This window comes from Thamnophis elegans, chromosome 16 (genome assembly GCF_009769535.1).
Source record: "Thamnophis elegans isolate rThaEle1 chromosome 16, rThaEle1.pri, whole genome shotgun sequence".
NCBI classification, from domain to species: domain Eukaryota; kingdom Metazoa; phylum Chordata; class Lepidosauria; order Squamata; family Colubridae; genus Thamnophis; species Thamnophis elegans.
In genome coordinates this window covers 11,772,292-11,791,092 of record NC_045556.1, presented here as the reverse complement: position 1 = coordinate 11,791,092, position 18,801 = coordinate 11,772,292, and the positions used below count along the sequence as shown (strand labels likewise).

Genomic DNA, 18,801 nt, shown 5'->3' with positions numbered 1-18,801 from the left:
ACAGGCTATTTTGATGATTCTGGATACAGAGCTAAAAAAAAAAATCCTTGATTTTAAATTTTAGGCATTTCCCTGATAGTCCAAACAGTCCCGTCTGGACACAAAATACTCCGTTTTCAATTCAAATTAGAGCATTTTGAACACAGAATGGTTGTGTTGAGAAGTGTCCACCCTTAAAACTTTAAACCTTGGGTCGTAAGACTTGCTATTGAATCCTAACAGCATAATTCAATTTTATGTGGACATTTGATACAGGTAGTAATCAATTTATGGCCATTATGGAGGCCCAAATTTCCATCCTACGTCATGACAGTCATAAGTCAAGGCACCTGGGTGACTGGACTTAAATTCACTACTTTTTTGATGATGATTGTTCAATGAACACTGTGGTTATTAAATGAATTAATGTATTCCTAAGGGTGTTTTTTGCCTGCTGCATAGTTCAGACAGAATCCCACCCAAAAACTTTTCTTGGGAAGTCATAGAAATAATAGCACTTAGACATATACCATTTCATAGTGCTTTTCATCCCTCTCTAAGCGGTTTACAGAATCAGCATATTGCCTCCCAATAATCTGGATCCTCATTTTACCCACCTCGGAAGGATGGAAGGCTGAGTCCACCTTGAGCTTGATGGGATTTGAACTGCCAAATTGCAGGCAGCCGGCAGTCAGCAGAAGCAGCCTGCAGTACTGCATTCTAACCACTGGGTCACCACGGCTCTTGAAACCTAAACCTGGATCTCCAATCCCAATGCAACAGCTTAACCTCCATGCTACACTGTCTCCCACACTTCATGACCAACATGCTTCCTAATTATTAAATTAACCGTTAATCCAGTTTGCAGGATGTATTAAACCCAATAGACTAAATTCACACAAGATGCAAAACTAGAATAGCAATAGCACATAGACTTATATACCACTTCACAGTTCTTTTACAGCCCTCTCTAACAGCCTCCCAACAATTTGGATCCTCATTTTACCCACCTCAGAAGGATGGAAGGCTGAGTCAACCCTGAGCCGGTCAGGATCGAACTCCTGGCAGTGAGCAAAGTCAGTCTGCAATACTGCATTCTAACCACACCACCACCACCACAGCTCAGTTTAATAAGAAGTCCAACCCAGGAGACATGGAGCAACAAAACCTATAAATCCACAAGGTACGTTCAAATAACTGCTCCCAACGATGCTAAAGGCAGGACGAGAATGTTCCCTGCCTGAAATGATTCATATAATGCTCCCCCTTGGAATAAATTAATCACATCATTCTCAAACTAAACATGAAACTTGCTGCATGTAGAGTGTTGACATTTCAACCAAGCTTCCATGATCAAAACCAGACAACGCGTGAGAGCTTAGAGCTAATGGTTTCGCCATCACCCCTGATAAATATGCTCATCTGCTGTTATCGTTTCGTTAGCTCAGCTGTGGGGATGATTGATGAGATATGAAAAAGACCCAAAGGCTCATTTTTAAAATGTTCCACTATGAGTGTCGCTTCGCATTACAGTAGAATATTCCAAATGAACCCAGCAGAATCCCTGGGGCTGAGCTGCAGGTTGCAAGAACCCATTAAAAAAAAAAAGAAGACAACTCCCTCTGAACAAGCTCTCCTATTTTAACGTTATGTTTCGGAATATAAGACACAATCCCCCCCCCCCCAAAGAGGATGAAAATTTGGGTGCGTCTTATACACCAAAAACGGAAGGCATGGAGGCGGCGGTGGTCTTGGCAATCCCTGCAGCCTGGAACAGCTGATTGGGAGTATTCTGGGAGACTGATCCACCCGCCAATCAGCTGCTCATGCTGAATCAGGCTGCAATGATGTGCTGAAGTTGACCTGGCTGTTTGCCATTTGCTGCAAGGACGTGCCATAGTTTGAAGCAGCAATCGCATTCAGAATGTTCAAGTCTGATAAATTTAAAATTTCCAAATAGCGAGGTAGCCCTTTAGGTATTGCTCCAAGGGCTCCAATTACAATCGGGACAACTTCAATTTGCAAGTCCCGGTACTTTGTGATTTTTTTCTTGCTGCTTATCTTCAATTCGTGCATCACCAAGTATTGCAATGTCAATGAACCAAACTTTTTTTTCTTTTCAACTATTGTTATGTCAGGCATGTTGTAGGCCAAGTACCTGTCAGTCTGAATTCTGAAATCCCACAAGAGCTTGACTTTTTCATTCTCTAGAACCTTCTCAACCTGATGGTCCCAGTGGTTTTTGCTGTACTCAAATCCAAACTTTTGGCACAATTTCCAGTGAATAATCTTAGCAACGCGGTCATGGCATTGTAGGTAGTCAGTTTGTGAAATTTTGCTGCACCCACTGATCAAGTGGTCGACTGTCTCAACTTTCTCATTACAGAGGCGACATTTGCTGTTGGTGGTAACATGTTGAATTTTTGCCTTCATGCAGTTTGTGGCTAAGGCTTGTTCTTGAGCTGCCAAAATAAAGCCTTCTGTTTCTTTTTTCAGTGCTCCTGATCTTCACCAGTTCCAAGTTAGTTTTTGGTCAGCTTTGCCTTCAATACTTTTCAAGTATTGGCCATGCATAGCTTTGCTTTTCCAATTTTCAGCTCACTTATCAATTACTTCTTTCTTATATTCAGCTTTTAACTTAGTTGTCTTCAAAAGGCCTCCTTTATTTACTTCCTTAATCATTGGTTCTTCACTTTTCTGGATGTAATCATTCAAGCTGTGTCTTTCTTCTTCCACAGTCTGATTTATGTGTAGGAGTCCTCGACCACCTTCTGCTCTTTGTAGATACAATCGGTCAACATCACTTTTAGGGTGCAAAGCATGATTCATTGTTGTAAGCTTCCTTGTTTTTCTGTCCAAATTGTCCAACTCCATCTGGGTCCAGTCAATTATTCCTGCAGAGTATTGAATTACAGGTATAGCCCAGGTATTTATGGCTTTTATGATGTTTCCTCCAATTATTATTATTAATAATAATAATAATAATAATACATAGCTTTTCAGTAGCAAGTTCATAATGAAATAGTAGAGATCTTAGATGCAGTCAGTATGTGTGCAGCCACATAGACATGAAACATTGTGAACATTTTAAATCATTACTAGGAAGCAAAGAAAATTTACCGTCAAATGTAGTGATTAGATTTGAATAAGCCGTAATGCAGTGTGGATGTGTATACAGTGCAAGGTTTCTACAGCTGCCGAGGGATGTGGTAGCTCAGTGGCTAAGATGCTGAGTTTGTTGATCAGAAAACTCGGCAGTTCAGCAGGTCGAATCCCTAGGCCGTGTAACAGAGTGAGCTCCCATTACTTGTCCCAGCTTCTGCCAACCTAGCAGTTTGAAAGCACGTAAAAAATGCAAGTAGAAAAATAGGAACCACCTTTGGTGGGAAGGGAACAGCGTTCCGTGCGCTTTTAGCACTGAGTCATGCCGGCCTCATGACTATGGAGATGTCTTCAGACAGTGCTGGCTCTTTGGCTTTGAAACGGAGATGAGAACCACCCTCTAGGGTCGAAAACGACTAGCATGCATGTGTGTTACCTTTACCTATGCTGTAATGCAGTGTGGATGTGTGTACAGAGCAAGGTTTCTACAGCTGCATTTGTTTATTCCATCCATTCAAAAATACAATCCCGATCCCCAATTCCTGGGAGGATATTTCAGGAATGGCAAAGGGAGCTTCTGGAATGGTTCCTGAGATGTGTTTTCAGAGGCTGGACAGGTGAACGGTTTGCTTAGAACTCCAGAAAGATTTTAAACTGTAAAATCTTTTGGGATGGCTTTAAAGGAGAAGGTGTATACAGTGTGTGTAAGGGTGTAGAAATGGGAAGAGACATGTAGCGTGGGAATTTCCCTCCCCCTCCAAGATTTCTCCATCTGTTTAAACATTCCGGTGATGCATTTGCAGCCTGAGGTCATTCAAGACCCTCTACAAAGGCTTTCCACTTCTTATCCCAAGTCCCTCATTTGGCGAATGAAGTCTGCATCTCTCTCTACTGGATCATAAAGGAAGCTTCCATCTGGTTCTACCATTTGTCAGCATTTAGAAGTGAAAAGGGAGGAGAGGATGCAAGTCAAATCCAGGCCAATTCCTTTGTCTTTCGTTTCTGCTCTCTATCCCTGGAATTTCTACCTGCCAGGTAGGAAATCTGCAGTACAATAACTGAAGGTATTAGAGCAGGGGTCACCAACCTTTCAGACCTCAGGGACCACTAATATGATCTGTCTAATGACTGGGTGGGCGGGCATGGCCAAGTGGTCATGTGACTGGGTGGGCGTGGCAAACTCAATGTCACTCTCTTCAAGGGGCGCCTTGACAGCCTTTACTCGCCCCTCCCCTCCCAGCCACTCCTCGCCTGCCCACCCGGGCTCCTTAAGGGTCCCAACAGGAAGCAGCTGTTGTAGCTAAGCAGTCCCCAGGAGAAAGAGTTGGCAAAACAGCTCAGTTCAAATTGGATCCGACCGAGAAGGAGGCTCAGCGGAAGCACCTCCCTGAGGACTACGAGCATAGGCTTTCCAAGCAGAGGGGAGACCTGCAGGAGTGCAAGGCCAGAGAGAGGGGCCTGAAGACTCAGTGGGCTGAGATGGTCAGCAGGTTTCAGGCCATGATGTAGTCCCACTGGAATAAGGCCCTCCGGCTCTTTGCTACCAGCGGCGCTTCTGTCCATCCAGCCTTCGCCCAAAACCAGGCACCAGGAGGCTTAAGCAGACCTCGAGTCAGAATTTCTGCTCTCCTATGACCCACACAAAAAAAAAAACTCAAAGGAGGAGACTCTGCGGCAACACAAGCTCATTGCACATATCCAGCTCAGGGGCCGAAGTTTGAGGAGCCCCGATTTAGTGCAATATAAAAAAAATGCAAATAATTTTTCTGCGGACCACCAGTTGGTGACCATTGTATTGAAGAACACGGGAGGAACCTACTGTGGCTTCCTAAGTAGTGAATAAAAGAACTAGAAGAGCCGAGGTGGTGCAGTGGTTAGGGTGCAGTACTGCAGGCCACTTTAGCTGACTGTGATCTGCAGGTCAGTGGTTCAAATCTCACCGGCTCAAGGTCGACTCAACCTTCCATCCTTCCAAGGTGGGTGAAATGAGGACCCGGACTGTGGGGGCAAGTTGCTGACTCAATTTGCTAAAAAAAATTGTAAACCGCTTAGAGAGGGCTGAAAGCCCTATGAAGTGGTATATAAGTCTGATAAATAAATAAATAAATAAACTTCCATATGAAAACAAGTCAAGGAGAAATGGGTTCTAGCAACTTTGAAAGAGTGGCGATGAGGTCCTTACTCCTGATCTAACTTCTTCCTTCCTTCATTTACTGCTGAGTCAGAGTAAACAGAAATAAGGATTCTATTTCATTCTAATTTTTACAGTTGTTCTGTGCCATGGTTATTATGCAACACTGGTTTTTTAAAAAAAAAAAGAAAGGAAAAAAAACTCCACCCAGATCACAAAATTGACAATGAGATAGCCATTGACAATGCAATATGTTATCTCTTTCCATAGGTAGAAATCTATTGATTATGAGCTGTGGTGGCGCTGTGGTTAGAATCAGTATTGCAGGCTACTTTTGTTGACTGCTGGCTGACCACAATTTGGTAGTTCGAATCTCACCAGGCTCAAGGTTGACTCAGCCTTCCATCCTTCCGAGGTGGGTAAAATGAGGACCTAGATTATTGGGGGCAATAGGCTGACTCTGTAAACTGCTTAGAGAGGACTGTAAAGGACTGTGAAGTGGTATATAAGTCTAAGTGCTATTGCTATTGTCCTTCCTTCCTTCCCTTCCCTTCCCTTCCCTTCATTTCCTTCCTTCCCTCTGCCCACTGCCAGCAGTTCGAATCCCACCAGGCTTAAGGTTGACTCAGCCTTCATCCTTCCGAGGTGGGTAAAATGAGGACCCAGATTGTTGGGGGCAAGAGGCTGACTCTGTAAACTGCTTAGAGAGGGCTGTAAAGCATTGTGAAGCAGTATATAAGTCTAAGTGCTATTGCTATTGCTGCCCCCAGCTTTTATTCCACTGAAATTTTACCAAATTCACCATTCAGTACAGATCATTTGTTCATGAATACCTTCAAGGAGTTGTCTTTATTTAGCCGACTTCTACACTGTACTCAACCATTATTATCTTAGGCATATCTTGCTAATGGAATACCTGCACTTAAGTCGGCAAGTGGATTAATGTATTAAATGCCCTGTACTCTAGAGTGACTTTATCTCAACAACCAAATGTCGTAGACGGTCAAATTCAGACCTTACCATCTACGGCAACAATAAATTCCTTGTCTTCGCCTTGAGTAAGCAGGACATTGTACATATGAAATTATAACCTAAGTGCACTGCAGTCAGCTATCAATGGAATGCTAATAACCTGTATCTTGTAAGTGTCATACATACCGGGGAAGTGGCTGGAAATGATCATAGGGCATGATTTCCTTAAATCCATCACTGTGAATAAAGCAGAGGCATTTACAAAGTTATTTGCCAGATGCCGGATTACAATTTTTCCATTTGAGGCATTCCTTTGTAAACAAAACATTCACCAAATTTGGGGAAACAACTTAGTGCTACGGTGAGCTTCCTCTTTTAACTGTTGAATTTAATTTTCCCAAGGAGCTAAGTAAGCAAACCAGTTAGCTAACAAAGAAGAATACAATTCCGGGACTTTTTGTAAAAAAACACGAAATTTCTGCAGCAGTTAATTTTTCTAGTCCCTGAGAAGAGTTGATGGGGTGGGTGGATGGATGGGGGAGAGGACTGGAAGCTGACGTTACTTTAGAGATTAGCAATTAACTCACTGTGCCTGAATAGAACACATTTATAGTTTCTTCCATTATTAGCTGGAATTGTTGAGTTACAACATATATTCGAAGGTTCGGATATTAACCATCTGGTGTTATGGTCTTCATTGCCTCTTACAGAAGGAGCTGCTTCCTGAACACCATTGCAAAGCCTTATTATACTTCCAATCCCTCCTTGGAAATCAGGTTTTCCATGAATGTTTCTGTCATTCCAAAATTCTAGCAGAAAGGTGAAAGATACTAGATACTATAGAACAGAATGAGTTGGAAGGGACCTTGGTGGTCTTCTAGTCCAACTCTCTGCTCAGGCAGGAAACCCTACAGCACTTCAGACAAATGGATATCCAACATCTTCTTAAAGACTTCCAGTGTTGGAGCATTCACAACTTCTGGAGGCAAGCTGTTCCAGTGATTAATTGTTCTAACTGTCAGGAAATTTCTCCTCAGTTCTAAGTTGCTTCTCTCCTTGATTAGTTTCCACCCATTACTTCTTGTTCTATCCTCAGGTGCCTTGGAGAATAGTTTGACTCCCTCTTCTTTGTGGCAACTCCTGAGATATTGGAAGACTGCTATCATGTCTCCCCTAATCTTTCTTTTCATTAAACTAGACTCTATAAGCTAAGACCATTCCACTACTATCCCTCCTTTTCTACAACACAGAAAAGGTGTGAAATGGGAAAAATGCAGGAGAAAATTACAAATGCCCTCAGCCTGGAGAACTTTCTCCCCCTACTTTATTTGCTGACAGCCCTTCAAAGTAGACCGAATCAGGAAAGAGACTCCATAGGAAGATGAGATGTCTGAATTTTCCTCTCCACCTTCTTCTTATATTCTAGGGCAGTGATGGCGAACTTTTGCACTGAGTGCCGAAAAGGGAGTGTGTGCACTCGTCTGGGCCACAATCCGGAAGAGGAGCTGCTCAGGGGACATGCGTGCGCCAAGAAATGAACTTCCGGTTTCTGGCACACACATGTGCACCAGCCAGTTCGTCTTCTAGTTACTGGTGTGCATGCCCGTGTGACGATCAGCTGGCCAGCGTACATGCCCAGACCAGAAAACGGAAGACCAGCTCTTCCAGTTTCTGGCACTGCCAGTCTCACCAAGGCCAGCTGATCGTTGCACACGCATGCACGCCAGAAACCCGGAAAAGGAATGGGTGACGCCGCATGGGCCAGAAGACATGGCTCCATGTGCCACATCGGGCACGCGTTCTAGGGAGTCAGTGGTCTTTGGGGGGGTGGCATTGGCCTGGGTCTCTCCTGCCTCTCTGGTCTTGTTTCTTCTGCACCTGGTGTTTTCCTAAGGCCACTTTGATTTTTTCTTCAAGGTCATCTACCTCTCGCTTCTCTACATGTATAAAAGGTCTTCCTGGAAGTAGGAGACTTTCAAGTAGAGGGTCTCTATCTTCTACCTGGACATTCTTCTTCTCCAACCTTGTTTCAAAGCATCTGCTTGGAAATGTTCTTTGCAAAAGGGGTGTTTAATCGAAATGCTTGCAAATTACTTTCCCGTTTCCCTTCCTGCCTCTTGATTTCTGTTTTTAGCCTCTGAGGGCTGCTGGCGCATGTCTTTTCCTTCCCTTTAGAGTGCCTTCTATATTGGTGGAACTGCGTAAGTCAATGCCGCTCCTTCAGAGATGAGTGTGTCCTATCTGGAATTGTGAACGTAAGAAGCCTCGGGGTCTTGTTGAGGCATGGAAAGGGACAGAGATATGCCAAAACCTTGTCTCGGAAGGGCCGGGGATTAAAATCGCAAAGCCCAGCATTTTGCCCCGGTGTGATTAGTATAACAGCAGGGTCTATGATCTGCTTCTCCATGGATTCCAGCTCAAATGTTCTGGCTCATCTCCAGTGTCTGAGCCCAGAGGACTTCAAACTGTAGGAGAAGTCCCGTTAAGCCTGGGCATTCCAACCCTCATACTTGAGTCAGGTCCTAATAACTACGAGGACAAGTAATGTGAAATGAAGTAGAACATTCACCCCGCCAAGAATTTTAGCATCTTCGTCTCTAGAATTCTCAACATTAATGGCAAGTCCTCCTATTACACACTTCCTCACCCTTTAATAAGACTCTCGTGAAGCTCCAGAAAGTTGAGCTGTTGGAAGCGCTGCCTGCCTGCCTCTCTCGCCCAAAGGAAGGCATATGCATGTGTTCTAGGGTAATGTTGCAGGATCCAATCTGAGTTAGTCACCGGGACCCAAGCTTTATTCTTCTTCCAAGCTTTCGGGCTCATACTGGAGCCCATCCTAAGGTCAGGCAACTTCACTCTCTCCAGAGTGAAGGATGAGGGTGAAAGTTCATTCTCTGAACTTGGTTGGTTTCCGAAGGTTTCGTTACCAGGCCAGGTGACATCTTCAGTGGAGTTTAAGGGATGCCAGTGTCTGTGTTCTTCTGTTTATAAGGGTTTCGGTAGATCAGTGAGGGGTCAGTTGTGGGTGTGTCAAATGAGGGTACAGAAAGACAAACTGACATTTCCTAAACTCCGCTGAAGATGTTACCTAGCCTGGTAATGAAATGTTTTGAAACCGACCCACAAGCTTGGAGAATGAACCTTCTGTTGTGGCCTGCCATCAGAGCTGGCAGTCAGATTCGGACAGTGAGGAGGTTGGGGAGGAGCATGGCCCAGTCCTGGAGTCTCAGGAAGGCTCTGATGAGGGCTCTGTGTCAGAGGCAGAGAGGGGGCCAGGGCTGTTTGCCAGTTATCAGCTACCTTCAGAGTCAGACATCAGTGAGGCAGATGAACAGCTGGAGCCTGTTCCCAGTGTGCGCATGTGCAGAGCAGCCAGACGAAGGGAACAGCTAACGAACAGGGGTCGACTTGGGAGGAAGACCACAGGTGGACGATGAATGGCCCCTCCCAGAGGAAATACAAGAGGAGCGAAAGGGGAGTGGAGTTTCCAATTAGTTCGCTTAATTGGTTCATGACTCTCTGAGACTCCTTGCCAAGTTCTGCAGATATCGGTCTGTCAGCTCTCCAAGCCAGATAAGGTCTGTGACTGTAAATCCTCCCTTGAAAGACTTTGCTGGATATGAATGAGCAGAATTCACAATCAATTAATAAAAGGGGGTTTTGCCAGGACAAAGGAGGAGTTTGCTTCATGCTCTTGGGAAGCCTCGGTCAGAACACCTTCACCCACTGTTCTATGTGTTGTATTTATATGATGCCTCATTGTGTGTGGCCATCAACCTGGCCATCGACACCCTCATTAACAACTAAAAGCCACACACAAACAGGCGCCCTATAAATACGATGTGTAAAACAGGCCAGAGAGAGAGAGAAGTTCCCTGAGGATGGGCTCCAGCAAGAGCCCGGAAGCCTGGAAGAAGAATAAACTTTTGGTCCCAGTAACCGACTCAGATTGGATCCTCCTGAAAGTTTGTGTAACGATTTATGCCTTTGCCAGGGTGGACCTGCCAGAAGGATCCGGGAACCTCTATGCAGCCGAGCTTTTGAGATCTCACAACCGAATGATTTTATTCGACTGGGATGAGAAGAAAAGGACAATTTAGTTACAGGAAATAAAATACACCCTAAGTGTTTCCCTTTTATTTATTGGATATATCAGTGACACTGCCAGCTGGCAATTTAAGGTTTTGGGCTAGATATTGAATATTATTTTAAGATACTTTTGCCGAGCCAGGAAACAGCACCAGATGGTCCAATGGACGGCAGCCTTAAATGTCATTGTGCAACCCAATATGTGCACTGCAGCTGCTTTGGGAACTTGGCAGAAGCCAGATGTGGTACAAGCGTCTTGCCTTGCAACGAATTTGAGTCTGTTTCCCTTAAAAATAGATTGAAGCTTTCAGAGGCTGATCCAAAAGGAAAGGAAGTCCTGTGATCACTTGACATCCAGTAGGTCAATCATTCCCAATGAGCAAATCAGAACGCCTTGAAGAGGAAGGACAGGTGATGGTGACGGTGAAGAGTTTTAGCATCTTGGAGTCATTCCTTGTTCTCTGGACTCTGAATGTGGGGGGGGATGAGTGCTGGGAGGGCATCCCCTTGTGGCAATGACCTCTCTTTCCTTAGCAACATCCAAGGAGGTCAGAATGTACCAGAATTGCCCCCAATTCAGGAGATGGTGACCTTGAAACATTTTTCCACACCATCATTTTCCCTGAACCAAGATCGCATCATGTCGGAGCCTCCTTCTGATACACACCATCCTTCACCCAATGACGTTTTTAATGATCTTCCCTGCATCTCCCCGTTTCAGAAGTCAGAATTTTATCCTTGCAGTTCTCCAGGAAGACTTTTCACCTCAGGCCAATTGGTGTTCAGGTTTTAGAGCAGCCCCACAGAACCAGATTTGAAAAGAAGTCACTCAGGAATGTTAGTATGCGAGTACAAGAACACTAGGGTGTCAATTTGTTTCTATATTAAAAATAGAGTAAAGAAGGGTGGAGTGGAGTGGGGAGGAGAGGGAGAGGCAGAAGGAGAGGGAGAAGGAGAGAAAAAAAAGGAGAGGCAGAGAGGAGAGAGGTGATGGAGAGGGCAGAAAGAGAAGGAGAAAGAGAAGAGGAAGGAGAAGAAGGAGAGAGAGAGGCAGAAGGAGAGGGAGAAAGAGAAGGAGGAGAGAAAGGAGAGGCAGAGGCAAAGAGGAGAGGAGAGGGAGAGGCAGAAGGAAAGGGAGAGGGAGAAAGAGAAGGGGAAGGAGAGGAAAAAGGAGAGGGAGAGGCAGAAGGAAAGGGAGAGGGAGAAAGAGAAGGGGAAGGAGAGGAAAAAGGAGAGGGAGAGGCAGAAGGAGAGGGAGAGGGAGAAAGAGAAGGAGGAGAGAAAAAGGAGAGGCAGAGGCAGAGAGGAGAGGGAGAGGCAGAAGGAAAGGGAGAGGGAGAAAGAGAAGGAGAAAGAGAAGGGGAAGGAAAAGGAAAGGAAAAAGGAGAGGCAGAGGCGAAAGGAGAGGGAAAGGTGAGAAGTAATGTAGGGTAGCATAGCGTAGCGTAGCATAGAGTAGCGTTCTGTAATGTAGAGTAGAGATATATTCTCTACATATATTGAGAGCTCAGGCCATCCCTGCCTTTCTGCGTGATGAGCCCCTGGTTACTTATGAATAAAAAGGAATTAGCAAGGACTTGGAAAGTAAAATGCCAACCACCCATTCATACAGCGGCATACAAACCTCGAAGGGCAGGGATCCATGTTGCATTCTTTCAGCTTCGGTTTGGGTTTCTTGTTTTCAGGATAATAATGGCAATACTGATCGGGTACCACCCGCTTCGAACGGACGTCCATGCACTCGGCAGAGTTCAGCTGATAACCTAGAATGGGGTGAGAAATAGGCCATATCTGAGGATCAACCAGGCCTAATTATTCAGCCCCCCCATTTCTCCTTGCCTCACGCCTCCTCCATTGGTCTGTTTCACTAACAGTGACTTACGATACCAGCCGAAAGAATGGCATACCGTCCACAACCATGTAATACATTGGCACAGCCAACAGCTGCTTCCCTTTTCGGTTACACACTCTCTTCCCATCAAGGCACATTCCCACCTGCTCTGATTCCCCCATGATGACAACTGAGTCATCGGAATGCGCACTGACCCATCGCAACCCTCTTAGGGCTGGAATCCGATGCTTTTGGAAGACACAACCCCGTCACCTTTCCATCAACAAGCACCCAGGTTTCTAAACATGGATGGTTGCACAGGTCGTCCTCAACTTATGGCCACAACTGAGCCCCCAAATTCGTGTTGTTCAATGAGAAACTTGCTAAGTGAGTTTATCCCCTTTCACAACTTTCCTTGCCACCTTCGTTAAGTGAATCACTGGCGTTGTTCAGTTCCCCATTGAGGTCACTTTTCCCAGTGTTGTTGTGATTTCTAATGGTGGCTAAATGAGTGATTGTTAAGTCGAGGACTACCTGTCTAGAAAATATTGTACAGGTAGTCCCCAACTTACAACGGTTCATTGAATGAATGTTCAAAGTTACAATGGCAATGAAAAAAGTGACTTACGACTATTTTTCACACTTATGATGGTTGCAGGCTCATATGATTTACATTTGGATGCTTGACAAACGACTCACTTAACAATAGAAATTTAGGGCTCAATTAGCAATAGCAATAGCAGTTAGACTTATATACCGCTTCATAGGGCTTTCAGCCCTCTCTAAGCGGTTTACAGAGTCAGCATATTGCCCCCACAGTCTGGGTCCTCATTTCACCTACCTCGGAAGGATGGAAGGCTGAGTCAACCTTGAGCCGGTGAGATTAGAACCGCTCAACTGCAGATAACAGTCAGCTGAAGTGGCCTGCAATACTGCACCCTAACCACTGTGCCACCTCGGCTCCTTAAATGGAGGACTACCTGTATTGACTTATTTTTCTCTTCCCTCTTAAAGCCTCATTATTCCTAGTTATATAGACTGAACTCTTAGTTATCTTTTATGCAAACACAGGAGCTTACTTTGACTATCTCTGGTCCATGTAAGTTTCACAAATAAGCCAACAGTGTGCGGCAGCAGCCAAAAAAGCCAATGCAATCCTAAATTACATTTACAGAGGGATACAATCAAGATCAAGTGAGGTACTAATACCACTCTATAAAGTCCTAGTAAAACCACACCTAGAATATTGCATCCAGTTTTGGTCACTATGCTATAAAAAAGATTTTGAGACTCTAGAAAGAGTGCGGAGAAGAGCAAGCAGGATGATTAGGGGACTGGAGGCTAAAACATACGATGAACAGTTGCAGGAACTGAGTATGTCTAGTTTAATGAAAAGAAGGACTAGGGGAGACATGATAATAATCTTCCAATGTTTGAGGAGTTGCCACAGAGAGGAGGGAGGGGTGTCAAGCTATTTTCCAAAGCACCTGAAGGCCAGACAAGGAATAATGGATGGAAACTGACCAAGGAAAGATTCAACCTGGAAATAAGGAGAAATTTTCTGACAGTGAGAACAATCCACCCATGGAACAGAAGTTGCCTTCAAAGGTTGTGGGAAATTCATCCCTGGAAGCTTTCAAGAAAACACTGTACTGACCTCTGTCAGAAATGGCATAGGGTCTCCTGCTTGAGCAGGGTGTTGGACTAGATGATCTACAAGATCCCTTCTAACTCCGTTAATCTGTTATCTGAGTTCATCTCATTTCAAAATGTGTCTACATTAAAGAAACAGGCAAGCCATTTTTCTGAACTTCCTCTCTATGGTTTGGAGGTTGAACCTCTGGGCAGCTCCTAAAATCTACTGCAAGCTTCAATCCTAATAACACACAATTTGCAAATAAGAGGAAGGAATGGAGGGAGGGAGGGAGGGAGGGAGGGAGGGAGGGAGGGAGGGAGGAAGGAAGGAAGGAAGGAAGGAAGGAAGGAAGGAAGGAAGGAAGGAAGGAAGGAAGGAAGGGGGATGCCCAGAAGCAGAAATCTTGGATTTTTCTCTGAACCTTTTCCATAGCATGCTATATAAAATTTGCACACAGCTTACCATGCTATATATATTGAGGTGGCTCAGAGAAATGTATCATTGGCAGATTTTCCTGTGGCTTCAGGAAACACCAAAAGTAATTAAAACTGGAAGCCACAATCACTAAAGAGGAGAGGCAAAACCCACCACTCGGCCCAGCCCTGAAAAACCACAAATATTTTTAGCCTGGCTCCTCCATACTCAGCAACAGGAGGTGAAGACAAAGAAAATAGAACTGTCAAGGAAGCCGCTGGTGCAAGGGATCTACACAAGAATCCTATGAAGTTCTGTGTGGCTTCCTTGGATTACAACTAAGGAGGAAGTGAAGCTCAGTCGTAGGGAAGGGACGGCTTCTTTGTAAGGTGGTGTGTGTGTGTGTGTGTGTGTGTGTGTGTGTGTGTGTGTGTGTGTGCGTGCTTTTAAGCAAGCAAACCAGAGGTGGTTTTGCAGTATCCTTCCCCTGGAGTGGGGAGGGAATGGAGATTTTACAGTATCCTTCCCCTGGAGTGGGAAGGGAAGGGAGATTTTGCAGTATCCTTCCCCTCGAGTGTGGAGGGAATGGAGTTTTTACAGTATCCTTCCCCTCGAGTGAGAAGGGAAGGGAGATTTTACAGTATCCTTCCCCTGGAGTGGGGAGGGGAGATTTTGCAGTATCCTTCCCCTGGAGTGGGAAGGGAAGGGAGGTTTTGCAGTATCCTTCCCCTGGAGTGGGGAGGGAAGGGAGATTTTGCAGTATCCTTCCCCTGGAGTGGGAAGGGAAGGGAGGTTTTGCAGTATCCTTCCCCTGGAGTGGGGAGGGAAGGGAGATTTTGCAGTATCCTTCCCCCGGAGTGGGGAGGGAAGGGAGATTTTACAGTATCTTTCCCCTGGAGTGGGGAGGGAAGGGAGATTTTACAGTATCTTTCCCCTGGAGTGGGAAGGGAAGGGAGATTTTGCAGTATCCTTCCCCTGGAGCGGGGAGGGAATGGAGATTTTACAGTGTCCTTCCCCTGGAGTGGGGAGGGAAGGGAGATTTTGCAGTATCCTTCCCCCGGAGTGGGGAGGGAAGGGAGATTTTACAGTATCTTTCCCCTGGAGTGGGGAGGGAAGGGAGATTTTACAGTATCTTTCCCCTGGAGTGGGAAGGGAAGGGAGATTTTGCAGTATCCTTCCCCTGGAGCGGGGAGGGAATGGAGATTTTACAGTGTCCTTCCCCTGCCACACCCACCAAGCCACACCCACAGAACCCGCAGTAATTTTTTTTGAATCCCACCACTGAAGCAAACAATTTCCTTGCATACATGATGTACAATGACAATAAAGGCTATACAAAAAGGACCCCTCCCCTAAGAACAAAGTGCAACGTGGAGACAAGCAAGCAAATATCAGCCAAGGTGAAAAAGCCTGCAGGGTTACAAATCAAAGGTCTCTTATGAAGCATCTTTCCTCGGACAAAGTGTCATCACACAAAGGAATGCAAACCCCGGAAGAAAAAATTGAGCATTATCATAATTTTAAAACGTCCTGCACCAAATCCGTTGAACAAGTAAAAGAAGTTCCAATGCTTAAAAGATGAATGCTGTACATTTCCACCATTTATTAAAACCCAGCTGCACTTTATGGGATGCACATGGCTTGCGAAAATCCCTTCAGACTTCACAGCAGAGAATCGAAGGCTGTTTTGAACAAATAATCCGCTGAATGACGGATGGCTGCTCGCTTACTCCTCCCCTCTCTTGGTTTTGTTTTGAAAACGATTGCCTCCAGAAAATATTTAAGTCATTTATAAGCCGGCAAAAGAAGCCAAATGGGACTTGACAATGGCTAAACAACCTTATGTCAGAAGCATTTAGGCCGGAGCAAAGAAACAGAGCAACTTTTCTAAAGCACACTATTAAGATTAATGTCCAACCTATATTTTTGGCTCATTTCTTACTTAAAGAGAGGGAATGAGAAAAAACAAAAAAAACAAAAGCAGAGGAAGAAATGCATTCTTTTTGCAAGCCCGAGAGTGTTGCTTCTACACTTCGGCTTTCGTATTATAAGTTGGAGATCTTGCTATTTTTTGAGGTGCAGGAGGCCCCTTCATCTTGGTCCACGGATCAGCTGATCCAGAGAGGGCCGGGAGTTCTGTTTCTGGCAACACTCTTGCCAGCCCTAGCGTCGCTGAGCCTGCTGCTCTTTTTGCGACCGCCACTAAGAGAAGGGAGGCGGTAGTTAGGGCTTGTGGGAGCGGCCTCCACGAGGCCATTCCGCATGTATAGCAGCTGCATGCGGGAACATAGGGCATGTTCTCTCTCTTCCTCCCCAAGAAATGGTGGGAACCAGCTGCGCATGCATTTAAATATTTTAGGGCTTATTTTGGGGGGAGGGATTATTTTAGCGCATGATGTCGGCCTCTGCTTCGCTCACTTGCTATTGGCTGCCATCGAAACGGGGAGGTGGGGGCTTGGTATTTGGGATGAGAATTCATTCATTCATTCATTCATTCATTCATTCATTCATTCATTCATTCATTTATTGAATTTCTAGGCCGCCCAATCCCGAAGGACTCCGGGCGGCTTACAGAAATGAAAAATATTTAAAAAAGAATTAAAACAATAAAACACAACAAAATTAAAAAGAAGCACAACATGCACCCAATCAAAGGGGGGGGGGGGCTGGACCTCAATCAAGAGGTCAACAGCCCCAGGCCTGCCGGAAAAGCCAGGTTTTAATAGCTTTACGGAATGCCATGAGAGTGGGTAGAGCCCGGATCTCTGGGGGTAGCTCGTTCCATAGGGCCGGAGTGGCAACAGAGAAGGCCCTACTCCGAGGCATCGCCAGACGGCATTGTCCCGCTGAAGGCACCTGGAGAAGGCCCATCCTGTGCGATCTTATTGGTCTTAGGGAGGTATGCGGCAGAAGACGGTCTCGCAGGTGTCCGGGTCCTAGGCCATGTAGAGCTTTAAAGGTGATAACCAGCACCTTGAATCATGCTCGGAGACCAATGGGAAGCCAGTGCAGCTTGCGGAGGATAGGTGTAGTATGGGTGAACCTTGGTACACCCAATATCGCTCGCGCGGCTGCATTCTGGACTAATTGTAGTCTCCGAACACTTTTCAGGGGCAGCCCCAAGTAGAGCGCAGGAATAAATGGTACAGGAGGTGATACGGAAAAGGGAGGTTTCATCTCACCATCTTCTGCGCATGCTGGTGGCCGATGTTTGGGCCAGGTCAAGGCCAACCGTCCTGCATACCAACCTGATGATGCCTTTTGGAGATGCAACCCACATGACACCAAAGGGAGTTGCACATTGGACACTGGGGTGGGGTCATCGGAGGGAGGGGGCTGGGTTATCATTTGATATGTACTTGTTCGCGCCTTTCTGGCTCAGATCTTGCTTTACTTTTGCCCGCTATCGTTTCATAACCAGTCAACGTACTTTGATTCCACGAACAATGGAGTTGGGAGTTTTCTTTCTTGGTTATTGACGGAAGCACGCCTGGTATATGCGCTCAAAAGTCCCAATTGGGCTTATTATCCAGGGAGGTCTTATTTTCAGGGAAACAGGTTACTACGTATACAGGGTAGTATACGTGCCATGCCAAAAGTGAGACTTCTGCTCTCCATTTTAAATGCAGACAGAGAAGAAACCTGATGTCAGGCCTGCAGTTATATTCCTTTTTAAGATCTTTGGCCTGCCACACTCTCTATTATTTCATTATGCTGTTTCATTACTGTAATAATTGAGAGGGAATAGAAAGGAGTAGAATTGTGGAATGTATTGCTGTCATTCCTTTTTAGAAGCCCAAGGTCATCTTTTGTCTCTGCACCTCTGCATCTGACCGGAACTAGATGGGTGGAAATGCCAGTGTGGGCGAAGAAGATTGGACCATGTGACGGATTTATGGGTGTGGGGATAAGATCATGAAATTTCAACTGGGTGGAATCCCAGGAAGCTTTTAGATTTGTGATTCCACAGTTTGTGCCAATGTGTCTGTCTTATTAAATTGGAACTTTAAGGATAGCTCTGCCTTGGACAATGATTTAATTCTGCATGATAATTGGAATGCTGACACCCAAGTTATTGCACCACACCAATTGATTGCATCACTTACAAATCTCACCCTGAAAGCTATATATCTATCGCTTCACATCCACAGCTGGACATGCTCCCAAAGCCACACGCATTACTCACCTCCTCCGCATGTTACTGTGCAAGGGAAGAATTCTGTCTGTCTCCACTGGTGACTTATGGGTTGATAGAAGAAGAACTGAACCGTGCTATCTCTGGCAGCAGCATATCTGGCCTAAAGAGAGTCCCATGACAACACATTGGAATGCAGCATGTTGACAATCCTTGGCCTGCCATGGTTTAATTCATGCACCCAAATGCAGTGTCAAAAGCCACATGACAACAAGCAAGGAGGAAAAAAATCTCATGGGCAGAACCTACAGGCAACATGTTCTTTGAGCTTGACCAGGGAGTGACCAAGAGCCGTGGTGGTATAGTGGTTAGTGTTGTGGCCCACCAGCAGCCAGCAGAGCTGGCAGTAGATTTGAACAGTGAGGATGTTGGGGAGAAATATGGGCAAGTCCTGGAGTCTGGGGAAGGCTCTGATGAGGGCTCTGCGTCGGAGGCAGAGAGGGGGCCAGAGC

General features: G+C 45.4%; 1 protein-coding gene across 5 annotated transcripts in view; it reads right to left on the bottom strand.

The window, feature by feature from the left end:
* ADAMTSL3 (ADAMTS like 3) overlaps positions 1 to 18,801 on the bottom strand; it is a 194,071-nt gene that overhangs the window by 47,246 nt on the left and 128,024 nt on the right. For all 5 annotated transcript variants that reach the window (XM_032232505.1, XM_032232504.1, XM_032232507.1 and 2 more), the window contains 3 exons: positions 18,341 to 18,452; positions 11,898 to 12,036; positions 6,371 to 6,421 (listed from right to left, as the gene is read on the bottom strand). In XM_032232505.1, coding sequence (XP_032088396.1) covers positions 6,371 to 6,421; positions 11,898 to 12,036; positions 18,341 to 18,452 — 302 coding nt within the window. The remainder of the gene's footprint in view (positions 1 to 6,370; positions 6,422 to 11,897; positions 12,037 to 18,340; positions 18,453 to 18,801) is intronic.